A 19,486-nucleotide genomic window follows, 5' to 3' on the forward strand; every position below is an offset into this window, starting at 1 on the left:
TGGGGGCTATACGAAGAAAAGGAAATTTAGACACTAAACAATTCCGATGAAAAAATGTCACCAAAAAACAAAAAATACCGAATATAGGGAGATACAGTTATATGGGGCCTATACCTAAACGTGGTCCTATATAGGAAAATTTCAAAACCAAAACCTGCAGGCGGAACACACATTTGACTAAAATTTTATCAACCTACTTCAATTCGTTCGGAAGCTAGAGTAATTTCCACAGACGGACGGATAGTCATCGTTAAATCGACATAGAATTTTCTGTTGATCAAGAATATATATACTTTGTGGGGTCTAAAATGTATATTTCGAGGTGTTACAAACCGTATGGCAAACTTAATATACCCTCCATACTATGGTGAAGGGGATTAAAAAGAAGACAATTTTTTACGGTGCTGTTGTAATACACGAACGTCTTTTATTTTTACCTAATTTTTATAAAATAAAAAATTATCCCATACAAAATAATCGATCCAATTTGTTTCTTTCCTTTACCAGACACAATGTCTACGAAGTGCAAACAGCCAACGTTTTCCCCTTGGGACCAACTGAAAATATTGCCGAAGCTCCACGTCTGCAGTATGTTTTATGGGCACCCTATAATGCTTTAACTCCCAACAATAATGGCAATGGAGTTGATAGCGGCAGCAGCAACAATACACCATCCTCTGTCATACCAACGGCTAGTGCAGCGGCTGCAACACCAACAACTTCTCCAACACCTACAAGTAGTATTCTCCTCAGTAGTTTAGCCAATGGTGCCGTAAATATGGCAGCAAATTTAGTTAAACCACCACCACCTATACAGTTGCAACAACAACAACAGCAGCAGCAACAGCAACAAAATCCCCAACAATTATTACAAAATAATCGAGCTCTGGCCCAAAATCAGGCCATAGCATTTGTTCACGAGAATGACATCTACTATAAGCCCAAGGTGCAGGGCGAACTGGTGTGTCGAATAACAAAGACAGGTAAGTGAACCGATTAAATAACTCATAAAATGTAGTTTAGATGTATTTATTTTTTATTTCAGGCCAGCCAGGTGTAATATACAATGGCATACCTGATTGGACGTATGAGAATGTGCCCGAATTGGACAGTCGCGGCAGCAGCATGGCCTTCTCTCCGGATGCTCTGTACTTGGCATTTCTGACATTTAATGACAGTGAAGTTAGTGAGTACAAGTAAGTTATTGTTCGAAGCCTACGACCCGAATGCTCACGTCGCACATCACAAAGCGAACAAATGGCTTATTTTTTTCAAAGAGAATGAGACATCTCAGAAAATTCAGTCAGTCAGTCAAATATTAGTAAAACCATTGCACAATGGACCCATTTCCAAATTTTTTGTCTAAAACTATTTCAACGTCTCCATATGTAAACTCTAGAAACCCACAGTGACCTCAATATCAAATTTCAGAATTTCAGCTCGATCCCTAAATCGAATTTAATAACATTTAGTACGCTTATGCAAAACAATCTACATCTCTTCATCCTGGACTCCAAGAGTTATCCAAAATTAGTACCATTTAGTGAGTTCCCTACCATTTTTGTATTCATTGCAAAACCGTTTGATACCTCAATACCAAAAGTTATCGTAAAATACAATTTCATGGTTTCAGCTCTATCCCTAATTTAGAACTTTTCGAACAGCTAAAGTAAGGATTTCCCAACCGACCTCCAAATCTCAACTTCAGATACCATCAGTTATATAAATATCATATTTAAGAATTTAATCACTATCCCTTTAATTAATACCAAATTTTGTACTACTTACGACTTTTTCGTAAAATTGTAACAAACAATTCCAAAATCACATCCATATCTCAATTCCAAATACCAACAGAGAGACCTCAATATCAAATTTGAGGATTTCGATTCTATTCCTTCATTCAATGTCTCAATTTAGTACCATTTAGTAGATTTCGTACAAATAAAGTACGCATTTCCAAACCACTGCCAAATCTCAAACACAGATACCATAAGTAATCGAAATATCAAATTTGCGAATGTTATCTCCATCTCTTTTCATAAAATTCTGGTACAAATTTCCGAAACCACCTCCAGAGGAACATTGACCCTAATTCCAAATTTAGTACATTCCGAAAAAGATCTACATATCCCTTACCTACACTCCGACATTATTTTATTTTCACTTTTCAGAATACCGGCTTCGTTGGTTTACCCAAATCCAAATTGTACCGATTTTAGTACCATTTAGTACACTTAAGAACAATTTTTCATAACTACCTACATTAAACAGTCCAATAGAGATCTTATTTTAAAATTCCAGCACACAAAAATTTAAATTGTACCAAATTTAGTACCATTTAGTACAGATAAATACGAATTTCCAAAACTACCTACATTTTTCAGTCCTAGAATGTATAAGTAATCTTTTTTCGAAATTTCAGAATTCCAGCTCTATCGGTTCACCTAAATCGATCCATTTCACCCAAATTAGTACCATTTAGTACATTTCGTCCACAGAAGTCCACATTTCGAAAACTTCTTCCATATCTCAATCCTACACTCCGCCAGTAATTTTTATTTAAAATTTCAGAGGTCCACAGAAGTACACATTTCGAAAACTTCTTCCATATCTCAATCCTACACTCCGCCAGTAGGGTTTATTTAAAATTTCAGGATTCCAGCTCAATTTTTTGCTCCAAATTCAAATTGTCCTAAATTTAGTACCGGTTAGTACATAAGTACACACTTCCAAGACTACCGCCTTACAACGACTCTACTCATCAACCTTGATTCCCGTTCCAAATTTCAAGTTTTAGCTCTAACCTTTCACATGATACGAAATGGTATGAAATATACATTTTTGTACTTTTCGTACATTTATAGTGCGAATTTCCGAAAACCTTTTGGTACATCTATCATACACTTCATTGGTGACCTTCACTCCAAATTTAAGAGTTCTAGCTCTACTGCTTCCTCAAATACATAGGTTAACATATTTAGTACCGGTTAATACTTTTCGTATCGTTCCGAAAAATCAACCTTATCGGACCCCTTCGGACCAAAATTTCAAGATTCTAGCCTCAGCCGTTTCGTCGGTGCGTCGATGAATCGTAAGTCCGTCAATCAATCAGTATTTAGTATCTTTTGATACTTTTCGTACCGTTCTAGTACGAATTTCCAAGTTATTATTAATTCTTCATTTTCATACAAAGAGTATTGAGGTCCTGGTCTAATTCATATAACTCTCTCTCTCTCTTCCTCTGTCTCGCTCTTTCATAACCCCCTTCTTTGTCTTTTTTTTCTTGCAGATACACTTGGATGGGCGATGATCTTAAATATCCAGCTGTGCTGACACAACGCTATCCCAAAGCCGGTTCTATCAATCCCAATATTACTGTCAATGTCGTCAATCTTTCCGTCCTTAAGTATATTTTTCCCACACAAATCAAACTCCCAGCTGAACTGAACAATGGCAGCTATATAGGCGGTCTCACCTGGGCTACACCCATCGATCTTTCGGTCATAGTTACAAATCGTGGCCAGACAAAGGCCACCACGGTCATATGTCGGGCACCAGAGTTTCATTGCAACATCGCCCACACTGAGGTGACGGTCAACGATGGCTGGGTGCTGCCCAACGAAAAACCGATTTTCTCCAAGAAACACAATAGTCTTCTCAAGAATCTGAACAGCAATCAAACGCTGGGCAACGAAAACTTCCAGAACATAACGAATGGCCAAACAACCTATGAGATAACCAATGGTGGTTATTTGCTGAAACGTCTTCCGGTGCGCGATGGTGAACATGGTCACTTCCGGCATGTTGTGTTCACCTCATCGCTGGACAGACGTGCCGTACCCCTAACCATGGGCCGTTTCGAGGTGACCGAACTTGTCGGTTGGGATGAGGACAACGAAATCGTCTACTTTATGGCTGCTCCTGAGAAGCGTCCCGGCGAGAGGCACCTCTACAAGATCAGCCTTAAGTTGAATGTAACGAAAACCAATCGCACCTACATTACCTCATCGCAACCCACATGTCTCACATGTGACAACACTCCCTCGACGTTTAGGCTGCGAAATGGACGAGCCGCAATGGAGCCCGAAGATGTGGATGAAGATGAGAGAGATTTAGTCTATGTTATACCCAAGAATTGTCTCTACAACAAGGTGTATTTCAGCAAAGATTTCTCGTATTATGTCCAGGAATGTCTGGGACCAGAATCGCCCAGTGTTTATCTCGTTGAGACACAAACGAATTTAAAGACCATGGTCTTGAATGCCGGTGATAGTTTAAGAAATCGTCTGATGCAGTATGCATTGCCACAGATACGCACATTCAATGTGGAAATACGTCATGGTTTCCATGCCCAGGTGAAGCTCTTTTTACCGCCTGGCATGAAGGAGGATGAGGAGGTGGCCTTTCCATTGATATTGCAAATGTAAGTGGAAGGGGAGGAGGACGGGGTCCAACAGAAAAAAACTCTAACTGATATCTCTCATTTTACAGCGATGCTTCACCTGGCTCCCAGCTGGTTAGTGAACGTTTCCAGGTCACATGGAACTGGTATTTGAGCAGTCAACGTTCCTTTTTGGTGGCCCAGATTGATGGTCGCGGCAGTGGCTATCAAGGTGAACTTTTGCGCACGCAAGTGCATGGCAAACTGGGTACAGTGGAGATAGAGGATCAATTGGCAGTCCTAACGTAAGTATTGCAGAAAAAAAAAACTATTTTAAAATAAAAAAAAAAAACCAGCCAATAATGAACATTTCGTTTTAGATACTTGCGTGATAATTTGAAATTCATTGATCCGTCACGTATCTGTGCTTATGGCTGGGGCTATGGTGGCTATGCCACTGCAATGACTCTCATCGATGATTCCCAGCAAGTGTTGCAGTGTGGTGTGGCCGTGAATCCTATCTCATCATTTGCCTATCACTGTAAGTGGCTTAGTGTGTGTGTGTGTGTATGTGTGTTTTGTTAAACGATAACGTTTTCTTTTATCTGCCATCAGATTCATTCTTTACGGAACGTTATATACCCTTGAAGGGTGACTATTTACGTGCTCTGCAAGAGGCTGATTTAACAATGAAAGCTGGCAACATAAAGGGCAGAAATCTCATGTTAATACATGGCACAGCGGATACCTTAGTGCATCAGGACCATACGCTAATGCTGGTTAAAGCTTTAGTGGATCAAGAAGTGAAATTTAGACATCAGGTAAAATATAAAAACGGCAGAAATAAAAGATTAAAACTGACTGTTTGATTCATGAACGACCAGACGAAACGGCTAAAGCTAGATTATTGAAATTTTGCATGTGTGCGAATGTTAGCGGGTAGTGGTTCGGTAAGGCCGATGTTTTTGAAATTCGCACTAGAAGTACTAAAAACAACTAACCTTCGTTCCTTCTGGTATTTTGAGAACGGATACTTTTAAAATCTGGTCATTTGGTATAAAAGTTAAGTTTGGAAAATATGTACTAAGTGTCACAATTGTACTAAATGGTACTAAATTCGATACAATTTGATTTTGGTCGAAATTAAAATGTTGGTATTGGGGTATCCGTTGCTGGTGTAGGGTTTCTATAAAGAGTTGGTTTTGCAAATTCGTTTAGCAAGCCATAAAAAATTTAGTACCTTTCCTACGGTTGCGCGAACGGATATTGCTTAAAATCTGAACAAGAACGTTATGATCCCTTTAACTGTTTAGGATTGAACTTTGGAGGTGGAGGTGGTTGGAAATACGTACGATTGAGTTGGAAGTCTAAAATTTGGCATTCGGATCACGCTTTGTGCGATTTGGTTGATATATGGCGCTGGATTTGAATATAAGTTCTAAAAAAGTACGAACAGTACTAAATAGTACTAGCTTTGGTAATGGGGGAAGGGATAGAGCTGGAAACTATATTTGGTATTAGGTGAAGGGATAGAGATGCAATTCAGAAAATTGATACAAAGACTAAAAATGGTGTCTGTATATGAGATGTACAAAAAGTACTAAATGGTACTAAATTTGATATTGATTGAAGGGATAAATTGGAATTCTTAAATTTGACATTAAGGCTATTATTGGTATCTGGAATTGGTAGTAAACTTGGTATTATCAGAAGGAATAGAGATAATATTCTGGATTTTGATATTTAGGTTACTAAAGGGATCTGTGGTTAAAATATGGAGGTGATTTTGAAAATGTTTACTATAATTGTACGAAAAGTACTAAATTTGGTATTGGTATTGGAAGGAATAGGACAGGAAGACTTGAATTTGATATTAAGGTCATTGTGGTATCTGAAAATGAGATATGAAGGTGGTCTTGGAAATTTGTACTATAATTGTACGAAAAGTACTAAATAGTACAACATTTAGTACTGAGTAAAGGGATAGGGCTGAAATCTTAAAATTTAATATTGAGGTGCTTTTGGTATATGGAATTGAGATATATAGGCGGTTTTGGAAATGTGTACTATAATTGTACGAAAGTTACAACGTGGTACTAAATTGGGTATTGGGTGAAGGAATAGAGCGAAATTCTTGAAATTTGATGTAGATGTCACTGTTGGTGTCTGTGGTTAAGAAATCAAGGTGGTCTTGGGAATGTATATATATTGTACGAAAAGCACTAAATGGTACTAAATGTAGCACTGAGTGAAGGGATACGGCTGGAATCCTCAAATATGATATTGAGGCGTTATTTGGTATCTGGAATTGAGATATGTAAGTGGGGAAATGAGTACTATAATTGTACGAAAATTACTATGTAGTACTAAATTGGGTATTGGGTAATGGAATATATATGAAATCCTGAAATTTGATATTGATATATCTGTTTTAATTGGTACTAAATTTGTTAATTAAAAAAATTACAGAAATGAAATCCATCCTGACAATTGATATGAATATCACTGTTGGCGTCTGTAGTTGAGAAGAATGTGGTTTTGCAAATCCATACTATATTTGTTCGTAAAGTACTAAAAAGTACAAAGTTTGGATCAATGTTGGTGTCTAGGATTGAGAGATGTAGATTGTTTTCGAAATGCGTACGTAAACCCGAAGAATGTATAATAAATTGAAAGTCTGAAAGTTTAATTGTACATTTTGAGTACTAAAAAAGCCTAACGCAATTTGATGGAACGAATCCAAAAAATTTAAAGTTGACTTTTCGCTGACGAAGTAGTGGGCACTTATTTGAATATTAAATTTGTTTGAATCTACAAATGGTTATAAATTAGACAGCTACAAATCATATCTTTTAAAACATGTTTTACATTTACACCATATTTTTCTTGCAATTATGACTCACAGCCCTATTATGTATTTATTTTTTCTTTCATTCAAAACAGGTCTACCCTGATGAGGATCATTTAATGTTGAAATCTATATCTCATGTCTACCAAACCATGGAATGGTATTTTGAAGAGTGTTTCGGTCCCAATGAGGATGGTGAATGGGATCCAACCGGACTGTTTGTGTTCAAACAATAATTGTTAATGTTAGAAACCATTTAAATTTTTTTTTGTAACAATTACAATTTTAGTAACTAATTAGAAAATTTTAATTGATTTTTATATTAAAAAGGCAAAAGTAAGAAAAAAATTAACTAAAACTATATAACATAACATAAATAACAAGAAAAAAGTGAGACGATAAACTACATGTTAACAAAGAAAGTGCGCAAAAATATTCGGCGGTGCCTAATTGAAAAAGCGAAAAAAAAAATTAATTTCAATAGCCTTCCTAATTTTTGTGGCAGATTTCTCATGTCCCCTGGAAAATATATCAGCCTAAATAACACTTTTCTGAGGGGGTTTTATTTTTTTAGTGGGCACCTCCGCGTATCCTACACAACGGCAGCAAAAGCGAAAAACAAAATATAACCACATAAATGAACAAAAGAAGCAAACGTGATGAATTCATTATTTTTTATTGTATGACTGAGTAAATTTAAAACAAAATCACACACGCAGAGACACATGATATATTAATTATAAACTTACATATGTGTACTTATAGATTTATATGTATATTTATGAGATTAATATTTAATTTTTGTTTGATTGTTTTTTTTTTCTTAAATTTTGTTACTCTTAAAGAGCATTTAAAACGTGTTAGTGTGTGTAATTATATATGTATATATAAAAAAGATTTGTTATATATTTGTTATATTTAAGTTGTTGATTATAGTTTTTAAATAATATTTTATAAGAAACTATATAAATGATATTAGAATAGATGTAATAATATTTTTATTCTTTTTTTTTAATTTGAAATAATTTGTTGCCATACATCTTGTTTTTATTTTGAATTAAACCCGGCATTTCAGAATCGGGATTCCTGGTCAATTTTTTAGCACATTATTCTTCTTTCCTGGACAGGTAACCTCTTATGCTTTCCTTGTGTCTTATTTTTTTAACAGCATAGCCTGGTAACCTTGTATATTTAATAGTTATTCTCTAGATCATGGAGATCCATGGATTGTATATATTCGTCTCTTAATGTGCACGGTCTATTCGTGTCATGAGAAGGCACCCTGTTGCAGTTCTCAATCGCAATTCTGAGAGGTCTAAATATTTCACCAAAGTCATACCTACCACAAATAGTTTTTCTTTCCCACATCCCAAGTAAGACGAGGACAGGTGCCAATCAGAAATTGTGACTTTTCAGTCATAAATGCCATAAATAAAGTGGAGGGTATATTAAGTTCGTCTTTCCGTTTGTAACTCATCGAAATAACTTTAAACCTAACAAAGTATATATATTCTTGATCAGTGCAAAATTCTAAAGCGATATAGACCTGTCCGTCTGTCACGCAAAACAAATTAAGATAGGAAGCTAAATTTTTCCACATATCAGTCTTTTGTGTGTAGGCAGGTCAAGTTCGAAGATGGGCTATATTGGTCCACGATATCGTATGGCTCATATAACGGTACCCCCCGATTTTCGTATTTTGATGATTTTAGGCGCATTTTTCATTGGAATTGTCTGAAATTCTACACAAGGAATTCTTCGTGACTAATTTAACTCCTGAAAAAGAATGGTCTATATAGGTCCACGATATCGTATAACCCCCAAATAAGAGTATCTCCCGATATTCGGTATTTTGATGATTTTAGGCACATTTTTAAATGGAATTGTCTGAAATTCCACACAAGGAGTTCTATTATGAGTACTTTATTCCCTGGAAGAGAATTGCCACGATATCGTATAAACCCCATATAAAGGTACCTCCCGATATTCGGTATTTTGATGATTGTAGCCAAATTTGTCAATGGAATTGTCTGAGAGTCCACACCAGGAGTTGCTTCTGAGTTCTTCAGCCCCTGAAAGAGAATTGTCTACATACGTAAACGATATCGTATAGCCCCCATACAATGGTATTTCCCGACATTCCGTATTTTGATGATTTTAGCCACATTTTTCAATGGAATTGTCTGAAAATCCACACAAGGAGTTCCCTCTGAGTACTTTAGTATATTTAGCTCTACTGTATATGTAAAGGGATGTAGGGTATTAAAAAATAATATACAGGGAGAGATAAAAAAAACTGCAACAAAGTCAAACGCCAAATTTATTCTAAGATTAGATTATGGCCTTCAAACGGCCAAAGAATATTGCTCTGCGGTATTTTGGCCCATTCCCTGCGAAGCGAGGAACCTCATTTTGTAACCATTCTTGGGTGGCGCGTGCTGAGTCCTGTTGGAATGTCCAAGCTATGCAGCCAAAATGTTTGAGTGCCCAAGGCTTTAATACACCCTCCAGAATATTTTCGCGATAATATTCGGCATTTATTCTGATGCCACGGTCGATAAATACGAGCGGAGAGCGACCATCGGCTGTTATGGCGGCCCACACCATGACCATGGCCGGCGCTTGAGTTCTGGTGGCTAACCGAAGGTTCATATTTTCAGCTGACCTCTTTGGCAAGTAAACATGATCATTTTTTTTTTTTTTTTGTTTACAAACTGCTGAACAACCAATGTTTTCTCATCGGAGGAAACCAAATTCGGCAGTTCACCATTTTCGGTCAAGCGAAGGAACTCTTTAGCTCTTTTGAGTCTATTTTCTATTTGTTGCGGTGTAAGTTCTTGCACTTTTTTGGAATTTCAATGGCTTTAGTCCGAGCTCATTTTTCAATATTTGCCGAATGGAATATTGTGATATGTTCAGCTCACGAGCCATGTTTCGGCAACTGCGACGCGGGCTTCGATCAAGTCGCTTCTTTATTTTTCAAACCATTTCTGCTAATGTTGCTGTTTTCTTTCGTCCACTTAACGAGCGATGGTATGAGACACAAAAGTTTTATTCACATTTAAATGCTGGAGTGCTCTAACGATAGCCACTTGTGATTTTCCAACCAAATATAAAGAAATCACACTATCACGCTTGAAATCCATCACGATTAATTTCTTTTTTTTTTTTTTTGGAAAATTCTCAGCAAAATGCTTGTAAACAATATAATGAGCTGTCACTTGAAGAAATTTTACGGCTGTCGGGCGAGTGGCTTAGAAATGACGGACCCCAAAATTGTTAAACATAAGAAAAAATCATTGTGTGAAAAATTAATGCATGGGTTCACTTCTTCCAATCCACCCTTCTCGTATATTTTAAATAATAATAATGCGCACTAAGGTCGCACCATATGCCGGCTGATACTTTCTGATTTGTTTTATCAAAAGAGGTTGAAGATGTTTTACATTTTTTATTATTATTTCTATAATATTTGTAATAAACCAGTTAATATAATCATTTTCTACTTCACACATAGAAAAAGAAGCTATGTCTTTGACCGATGCAAACCTTTATAATCGATATAATTTAAAGCTTTACAACTTTTGTATATAATTTTCTTTTGTAACAAAAAAAAAACAATAAAATACATCCGTTAAAAAGTATATCAACATAAGTTTTTGTTGTTGTTGTTTTTTTTTTTTTTTTTGTTTAAATTAAATAATTATTAACAACATATATTAATGTAATTTTTCCATTTGTAGTTATTATTATTATTATTAAATAATGTATTACATTTTTAAATACAACAATAAATTAAAACATTTAAATTTAGACAGAATGAAATAAAACTATAAATTTGATGAAATCGTTTCAAAAAATTTAATGAACAGAAAAGAAGATGTCAACAAAACGTAACAAAAAAAATGGCAAAGCTTTAAATGTTTATAAGTGTGATCTGTGTAGTTTGCTTAACATTTCACAATATATAAGGAAATAAAACAACCAGAACAACAGATAATAGTGACAAAAAAATATATAATATATAAAAATAAATAAAACCACAGTAATAATGTAAATGAAAAGGAACAAAAATGAAAGAAATAAAATTTAAATACAAAAAAAAACATATTCCACCAAATTCTGTTTCATTTGAAAGAAGGAGTTATTTTAAGTTCGTTCGTTTACTTTTCCATCAACATATACTTAATAATAAGTTACTGAGAAAAAAATACGATTCCTTCTCTTGAGAGAGAAAAAAATTGCAAAAAGTAAACGAACACCATTTTGCAAAACATTTGTAAGATAACAGCAGATTCAACTTGGGCGCTAATCTTAGCAGCAGCTACATTTTGATGCAGTTTATTTGTTTTTACATTATCGTTACAAAAAAAATGAAAAATAACCCGTTTCCATGCACAAAGATACCGTCTACAACCAATACCTATTATTCCAGCATCTCCAATTGATGTAAGCATGGGCACTGGTGTTCCACGGATCCAAATTTTGTAGCTGGCTACCTGACACCTAAATGAACAAAAAAAATCTTTTAAATTTTTATCTTTACTTACATTTTATTTATCCATTTTTATACCCTCCATCATAGTATGGAGGGTGTATTAAGTTTGTCATTCCGTTTGTAACACCTCGACACATACAGGATGAGGTTAAAAAAAGTTGCAAGAAAGTCAAACGCCATAATTTTTACATTTTTTCATATAACTGTACCTCCCTACATTCGGTATTTTGATGATTTCAGCTACATTATTCACCAGATCTGTTTCATTTGAAGTTCCAAATAGTGAAGTTCCTATGACAGAAAATTGTCTAGGAAGGTCCAAATCTCGTTATATATTCGTTATTTTGATTATTCAATCGACAGTATTCATCGAAATTGTTTCAAATGTCGTATTTGAAGTTTATAAGGGTTACTACAGCCTATGACAGACAATTGTCTAAATATCGGTACCTCCCTCTATTCGGTATTTTGCTGGTTTCAGCGACATTATTCACCGGAATTGTTACAAATATCGAATTTGAAATTCCTAATGGGTACTTCAGTCTATGACAGAAAATTTTATATGGGGGTCCAGGTCTTCGTATAGCCCCTAAATATCGGTATGTTTCTATATTTGGTATTTTTAAGATTTTATCAGAATTTTAACGGTTTCTATTTTTTTATACCCTCCACCATACATAGTATGAAGGGTATATTAAGTTCGTCATTCCGTTTGTAACTCTTCGAAATAATCATTTTAGACCCAACAAAGAATATGTATTCTTGATCAGCGTAAAATTCTAAGACGATTTAGCCCTGTCCGCCCGCCTGTCCGTCTGTTGTAAACACGCTACAGTCTAAACGTATTAAGATAGCAAGCTAAAATTTTGCACAGATCTCTTTTTTGTCTGCAGGCAGGTCAAGTTCGAAGATGGGCTATATCCACGATATCGTATAGCCCCTATATAACGGTACCCCCCGATATTCAGTATTTTGATGATTTTAGCCACATTTTCCAATAGCCTTGTCTGAAAATACACACAAGGAGTTCTTTGTGAGTACTTTATCCCCTGGAAGATAATTATCTATATAGGTCCACGATATCGTATAGCCCCCATATAACAGTTCCCCACGATATTCGGTATTTTGATGAGTTTAGCCACATTTTTCAAAGGAATTGTCTGAAATTCTACACAAGGAATTCTTTGTGAGCACTTTGCCCCCAGACATAGATTTGTCAATATAGGTCCACAATATCGTATATCCCCCCATATATCGGCAACTTCCGATATTAGGTATTTTAAAGATTTTAAAATAAATTATTGATGGATTTTATTTTTTTTTTAAATTTTCTAATCCGTTCCAAATGGTGGAGGGTATTCAAAGTTCGGCCGGGCCGAACTAACTGTTTTTTTTAATTTCCAAATTAGTTCCAAATGTTGGAAATTATTTTTTTTCTCAAGAAATTAATTTTTCATCCTAGCTTCTTCCAGTTTTGTAAATAAATTTAATTTATTAAAAAAAATAGATTGGTTACATGATTTGTTTGTTTACAAAGCAACTGATTATTGAACAGCTGATGTTGCTGGATAATTCTTACTAGGGAAATATCCCCAATAAGAATTTGCAAACCCTCAGTAACTCAAATGTCAAATGTCTCTCTCATTTCACTCTCACTTACTAGAAGTTTGGGTAAACGAACAGCTTACAATAAAATATTGTAGAAATTATCGAGTTAACGAACACTCCCATTATGCCGTTGGTATTAACACACTCATTTGTCGCCCACCCAGCTAACAACACCATGAGAAAGAGCCAAAATGGTAAAAACTGGGCAAAATGCATTTTCGAGCAATGGTTTGTGTCTAAAATACATAGAGAACCGGTCATGACAGAGGCATGCTAATATATAAAAACCTCAATTACAGAAACGAATGACAAATGAAAGTTTGGAAAAAAAACAAAAATAAAATTTCAAAATTCTGTTCCATAGACCTTTCCAAAAATTTACACATTGCCATAGCAGTTGAAAACAGTTAATATTGGAAACTTTTGTCTTTTACTTTTCCTAAAATAAGGTATAACAAAAGTGGACTATAAAGAACAAAATGTAAGAACGGGCCTATGTATTTGCTTGTAGGTTCTGGAACAGACCAAATACTTGTCATTTTAATGAAATTTCATGAAATGACTCGTTTATGGACGGTAACAGCCATTTAATCTTATCAATATATACATATATATGTATACTACAACGATTAGTTTCACTTGAATTTCACCATCGAACAATTGATTGAAGCTTTGTGTTATTTTGGTTTTAGTTTAGATAGAGACAACAACTCAAGAATTATTGGCAATGGGAAACGAATTATCTCAGAGATTTCCCGTCGTATATGGAACTTCAATATTGGAAACAACATTGTCGATGTTAGAAGACATACCAGAGACATTGAATGGAGCCATGTATAAGGGAAAATCAATACAATCAGCCGGAGGATCGGGTACAAATATAGCCAAAACTATGTGTAAACTGTTTGGAGAAGTCAAATTTATTTCTGCAATTGGTGACGACCTCATGGGTGAGATTCTACTGAAACTTTTACCTGAACCATCGCGGTGTAACATAACAAAATGGCCAGGATATTCAACTTCCTCTTGCACTGTGATAGTTGACCAGACGGGAGATTGTAAATGTATGTTACGCGACATGGAAATGCAAGATCAATGTGAAACCGGCTACTACGATATTGAATTTAATCATATATATAAAGCATCTGTTGTCATATTTGATGACAATTTACCACTCAAAATCATGGAGAGGATTTTCTTTTTTGCCTCTCGATTCAAAGTGCCGATATTTTATGAACCGACAGATTTGAAAACAGCTGGAAAACCCTTCTACAACTTTTTGCCACTTTCTACCAAATTAATTCGCCTTGTAACCCCCAATTACGACGAACTGCAAGATATCGTTAAATCAGAGTGGGGAGAACTTTTAATAGTTGATAGAGAGGATTTGAATAATGTTGAAGAAACTCTTGCATCAGTTACGTATACGCTTATACATATTGCACACAGGTTTGATTGTATTGCGGTTAACCTGGGACAAACTGGTATAGTGTTGTGCATTAATTCGTCATTTAATCCTTACACACAATCTTTGTTTGTCAATCAGAAGTACATATTCGATCCTACTGAACGAACCGAATTGTCGAAACAGATAATATTCTTTCCCACTCCAAATATGGTAAAAGGGTTTGTAAGTGATTCTGGCGTTGGGGATAGCTTTGCCGGTGTTTTCTTTTCAGGACTATTGAAGGAGTACACCGTGACTCAATCGATTGGCTTGGCATTTCATGCTGCTGGACAAGCTGTGGAAACATTTGAGATCTGGGAGGATTGTGAAGTGTGGAAGCGTAAAATGGACGACTTTAAAAAAGAGGGTTATTTCAATGAAAAACTAATGTTTAAAAGCCAACAGATAGGAAATACCCACGGCCAATGTTCGATTAATTGAATGTATTTTGATTTCTGTTATGATTATTCAAATTTTTGACCCTCTATGGAGTGTGGGCCAATAGGAATGGGCAATATTGTCAATTTCGGTTCCGAAACAAATAAATATGATATAATTATTACGACGTTCCAGGTTTGGACTATATTGGTTACATCACTTTACTTTATATGAGATATGTGGTAATTTTTAGAAAATGTTAAAGTACCAAGGTACCGACAGAAGTATTCCATTTTCATACTTCATCTAATAAAGATAAAAATATTGGCATGGACAGTTTTATGCGAAATCATAAATTCCATATTCATCTTAGGATTCCTGTTAAGGGAAATATTTATATACAGCCGGTTGTAAAGAATAGCTGACGTATTTCGCAATTATGACAGATATAAGTATTGGAAATTGTGACCTTTTTTGGTTGAGGTACCAAAACGGGTTGGCATATATCTATTATCTTCAAAAGAGAATTTGTGTTAGCAAAAATCTTTGTGTGTGTGTGAAATTTGAAGAGAGATGATGCTTATTCAGATTTTTATGAGCGCTTAGTTTTTTCAAAAATTGTAACTCGTCGTGGGGGAAGTGCCAGAACGAGTGCGCCGATGTATCCCATTTTCACAGCAGATCTTATGTTAGTATAAATAATGGCATGTGTGTACCGGTTGCTTATTTCGGATTTTATGATCGTTTTAGTCATTCAAAATGTTGACCCCTTGTGGGGGAGGTACCAGAAGAAATGATCCGATCTCTACCATCTTTATAGCAGATCTTGTGTTGATTGAAATATTGAGATGTACCAATGGAATGGAATCAGATGTTAATTTCGCGTTTTAGGAGCTTCATGGATATTCAAAGTTTCTACCATTTGTGATGGAGGTACCAGATAGAGTGCACCGATTATCCCATCTTCTTGTGTTAGTAAAAGTAATCGGATATGTGAGATTTGAAGATAACCGGATGCTTTTTTCGGATTTTAAGATCGTTTTGGTTACTCAAAATTGTGACCCTTTGTGCGGGAGGTACCAGAAGAAATGGTCCGGACTGTACCATATTCACAGCAGATCTTGTGTTAGTAAAAGTAATAGGATGTGTGAAATTTAAAGAGAGTTGAATGCTTTTTAAAATCATGGACCCTATTTGGAGGAGGTGCCAGAAGAAATAGTTCGATCTCTTAAATCTTTATAACAGATATTGTGTTGATTGAAATATTGAGATGTACAAAGTCTGAATGGAATGCGATGTTAATTTCGCGTTTTAGGAACGCTTTGGAAGGGAGGTACCAGATTGAGTGGACCGATATATTCCATCTTCACACCAGACCTTGGGTTGATAAAAATATTGTGATGTGTGTAATTTAAAGACAATGGACAATTACATCACATTTTATAAGAGTTATAATTATTCAAAATGTTGACCCTATGTGGGGAAGGTACTGGATGGATTGGGCCGATATTGACCATTTCCACACCTGGCCTAGCACTGATGCAGATATTAGGATTTGCAAAGTTGAGGCAAAATCGGATTATCATTCCTCTTTCTGTGCAGTTACATATTTTTTTGAAGATGTCGACTTTTTGTGGGGTTGGTCCTAGAAGGAGAGGACCGACATTGTATATCTCCGAACTCGATCTATGTTTAGAATGTACCAAGTTTGGACCAAATCGAATACTCTCTTCGAGAGTTGTCGTGGGGTCCAGCCAGACAGGCGGACGGACGGACATCGCTAGATCGACTCCAAATATCATAAAACGGATTTGGTCCAAAGAGACCTAGGGTCTTCAACCGTTATTTCGATGAGGCACGTTTTTGCCGTATCAAATGATATATACCCTGTATAGCCATATGGCTGAGGGTATAAAAATGCTTGTGTAACAAATACTGAATACTCGAAATTAAACCCTCATTTACAGCCTTATACTTGTACTGTTCGGCCGAGCGAACTTTGAATACTCTGCTCCATTTGGAAGGAATTTGAAAAATTTTAAAAAAATCCTTTGAAAAATACCGCAAAAATTACAAAAATCGTGAATGAAGACGTATATATGTAATTTTTGTCTCAGGCCATCACGATATTACAATACGAAATTCGGAACAATTCCGGAGAATAACGTAGCTAAAATCACTAAAATACCGAAAATAGGGAGGAACCGTTAAATGGGGACTATACGAAGACCAGAACCAGTATGTGAAATTTTCTGTCATAGACTGTAGTACCCATTAGAAACGTCAAATATGAAATTTGACACAATTCCGGTGCATAATGTCGGCCAAGATAAGGTAATAATAGATAATCAAAATACTGAATATATGGGGAAGTACCGTTATATGGGACCTATACCAAGGCGTGGTCATGAATAGACAATTTTTGGTCACAGGCTGCCGCACTCATTACGAACCGACAATACAAAATTTGAAACAATTCCGGCGGATAATGTCGCTAAATATGGGTAGGTACATAAAAAGGGGCAATAAGAAGACGTGGATCTGTATGAGCAACTTTTTGTCATAGGATGTAGAGCCCATTAGGAACTCCAAATTCCTCATTTGAAACATTTCCGGTGAAATATCACAAATCATCAAAATACGGAAAACTTAGACCTATATTGACAGTTCTATGCAAGGGCGTTGCCTACATACTTCGGGTTGAAATTGTGGCGCTACACCAAAACCTGGACCTACTTGATCCATAGGTGAGATATTTTTCCATATACATTTATTTAGAAATAATTCATTACATATAAGCTTACAGGTAATACAGAGGCTATAGTATTGTTAAGCGTAGGGTTGTAATTGCTAGTTAAGCTAAACGTGACACATACGCTTTCCAAGTTTATTCTGAGTAACTTTTCAACTCATACAAATATAACTTTGAACAGACTAAGTGTTTATTTTTTTAAGACATTTTTTATCAGCAGTGTTAGGGCCAGCGTCAAGCTTTTGCCACACATCTAAACAAAACCCCTTCCCCTCATATTCTTTGCAATAAACAAACAAACGGATTAGTTTCACTTGAATTTTCATATCGATCAGTTGATTACTAATTGTTGGTCGGAACATTGAGTTGTGTTAGCTGAACTTCAAATACAGATAACAATTGTTTAATAACTGGCAATGGATAACAATAAAGAAGAGGAGAGATTACCCTTAGTCGTTGGGGTTTCTATATTAGACATAACAATGTCAATGAAAGAGGATTTACCATCAACAATTGATGGTGCCATGTACTATGGAAAATCTGCACAATCAGCCGGAGGAGTAGGAAGAAATTTGGCCGAATCTATATATAAACTATTTGGAAAAGTAAATTTTGTTTCATTAATTGGTGACGACATTATTGGAGAAATTATGTTAAACCTTTTGCCTGAACCTTTACGGCACAACATAGTTAAACTTCCAGGCTCTCGAACTTCTTCTTGCACTGTCATGGTTGACAAGGCTGGGGATTGTAAACTCATATTAGGCGACATGGAAATTCATAACAAGTTTCATGCAGAATATATTTCACGGAAGCTTTTACACACAGCATCTGTTGTCATAATCGACGCAAATTTACCCATCGATACAATACATTGGATTTTAAAAACGGCTCGCGAGGTTAAAGTTCCGGTATTTTATGAACCCACAGATTTGAGAATATCAGGAAAACCTTTCTATAGCAGTGTACCGCATCTTACCAACATAATTCGACTTATAACTCCCAATTATGCCGAACTTCAAGATATCGTTAGATCTGAATTGGGGGACCACTATGAATTTGATGAAGTGGATTTAGAAAATGTTGAAGCAACTCTTGAATCAGTTAAACGTATGCTTAAGGCTATTTCTCATATGTTTGACTGTATTGTGGTTACCTTGGGACAGGCTGGCATTGTATTATCTCTAAACTATTCAGTTAATCCCTTCCAACAACCTTTGTTTATCGATCAGAAATACATATTCGATCCAACTGAAAGTACCGAAACATCGAAGAGAATTATATTTTTCCCCACTCGAATTGTAGAAAAAAATGTTGTCAGCGTTTCTGGTGCCGGGGATAGCTTTGCTGGTGGTTTCATTTCAGGACTACTAAAGGAATACACCGTATCTCAATCGATTGGATATGGCTTTCATGCTGCTAGGGAGGCTTTGAAAACCGAAGCTGCTGTGCCAAAGGAATACTTTCCACCAGGTTGGGAGGATAGTGACTTTTGGTTGAGGAGAATGGAGTACTTTAAAACACCAAGTTGGTTCGGAGTAAAAATTTGGGATTATGTAATTGACTAGAAT

General features: G+C 35.7%; 3 protein-coding genes and 1 long non-coding RNA gene across 6 annotated transcripts in view; all 4 read left to right on the forward strand.

Moving 5' to 3' along the window:
* The window catches only part of LOC101900210 (venom dipeptidyl peptidase 4), a 474,529-nt gene extending 466,554 nt beyond the window's left edge, over positions 1 to 7,975 (forward strand). For all 3 annotated transcript variants that reach the window (XM_059122164.1, XM_059122165.1, XM_059122163.1), the window contains 7 exons: positions 508 to 983; positions 1,046 to 1,196; positions 3,293 to 4,426; positions 4,495 to 4,689; positions 4,765 to 4,925; positions 5,000 to 5,205; positions 7,328 to 7,975. In XM_059122164.1, the coding sequence (XP_058978147.1) occupies positions 508 to 983; positions 1,046 to 1,196; positions 3,293 to 4,426; positions 4,495 to 4,689; positions 4,765 to 4,925; positions 5,000 to 5,205; positions 7,328 to 7,468 (2,464 nt within the window). In that variant the 3' untranslated portion in view covers positions 7,469 to 7,975. The remainder of the gene's footprint in view (positions 1 to 507; positions 984 to 1,045; positions 1,197 to 3,292; positions 4,427 to 4,494; positions 4,690 to 4,764; positions 4,926 to 4,999; positions 5,206 to 7,327) is intronic.
* Positions 7,976 to 14,170: 6,195 nt separating this feature from the next.
* On the forward strand, positions 14,171 to 15,226 carry LOC101900038 (uncharacterized). Its single transcript, XM_005185139.2, has one exon. The coding sequence runs from the start codon at positions 14,171 to 14,173 to the stop codon at positions 15,224 to 15,226; it is 1,056 nt and encodes a 351-aa protein (XP_005185196.2).
* Positions 15,227 to 16,421: 1,195 nt separating this feature from the next.
* On the forward strand, positions 16,422 to 17,910 carry LOC131802258 (uncharacterized). The gene is made up of 2 exons (XR_009342121.1): positions 16,422 to 17,667; positions 17,730 to 17,910. It is a non-coding gene; the product is annotated as an uncharacterized LOC131802258 (long non-coding RNA).
* Positions 17,911 to 18,397: 487 nt separating this feature from the next.
* Positions 18,398 to 19,483, forward strand: LOC101899870 (pseudouridine kinase). Its single transcript, XM_005185138.3, has one exon. It carries the CDS (start codon positions 18,398 to 18,400, stop codon positions 19,481 to 19,483), a length of 1,086 nt encoding a protein of 361 aa, XP_005185195.3.
* Positions 19,484 to 19,486: the final 3 nt, after the last annotated feature.

This window comes from Musca domestica, unplaced genomic scaffold (assembly GCF_030504385.1).
Source record: "Musca domestica strain aabys unplaced genomic scaffold, Musca_domestica.polishedcontigs.V.1.1 2, whole genome shotgun sequence".
Lineage (NCBI taxonomy): Eukaryota > Metazoa > Arthropoda > Insecta > Diptera > Muscidae > Musca > Musca domestica.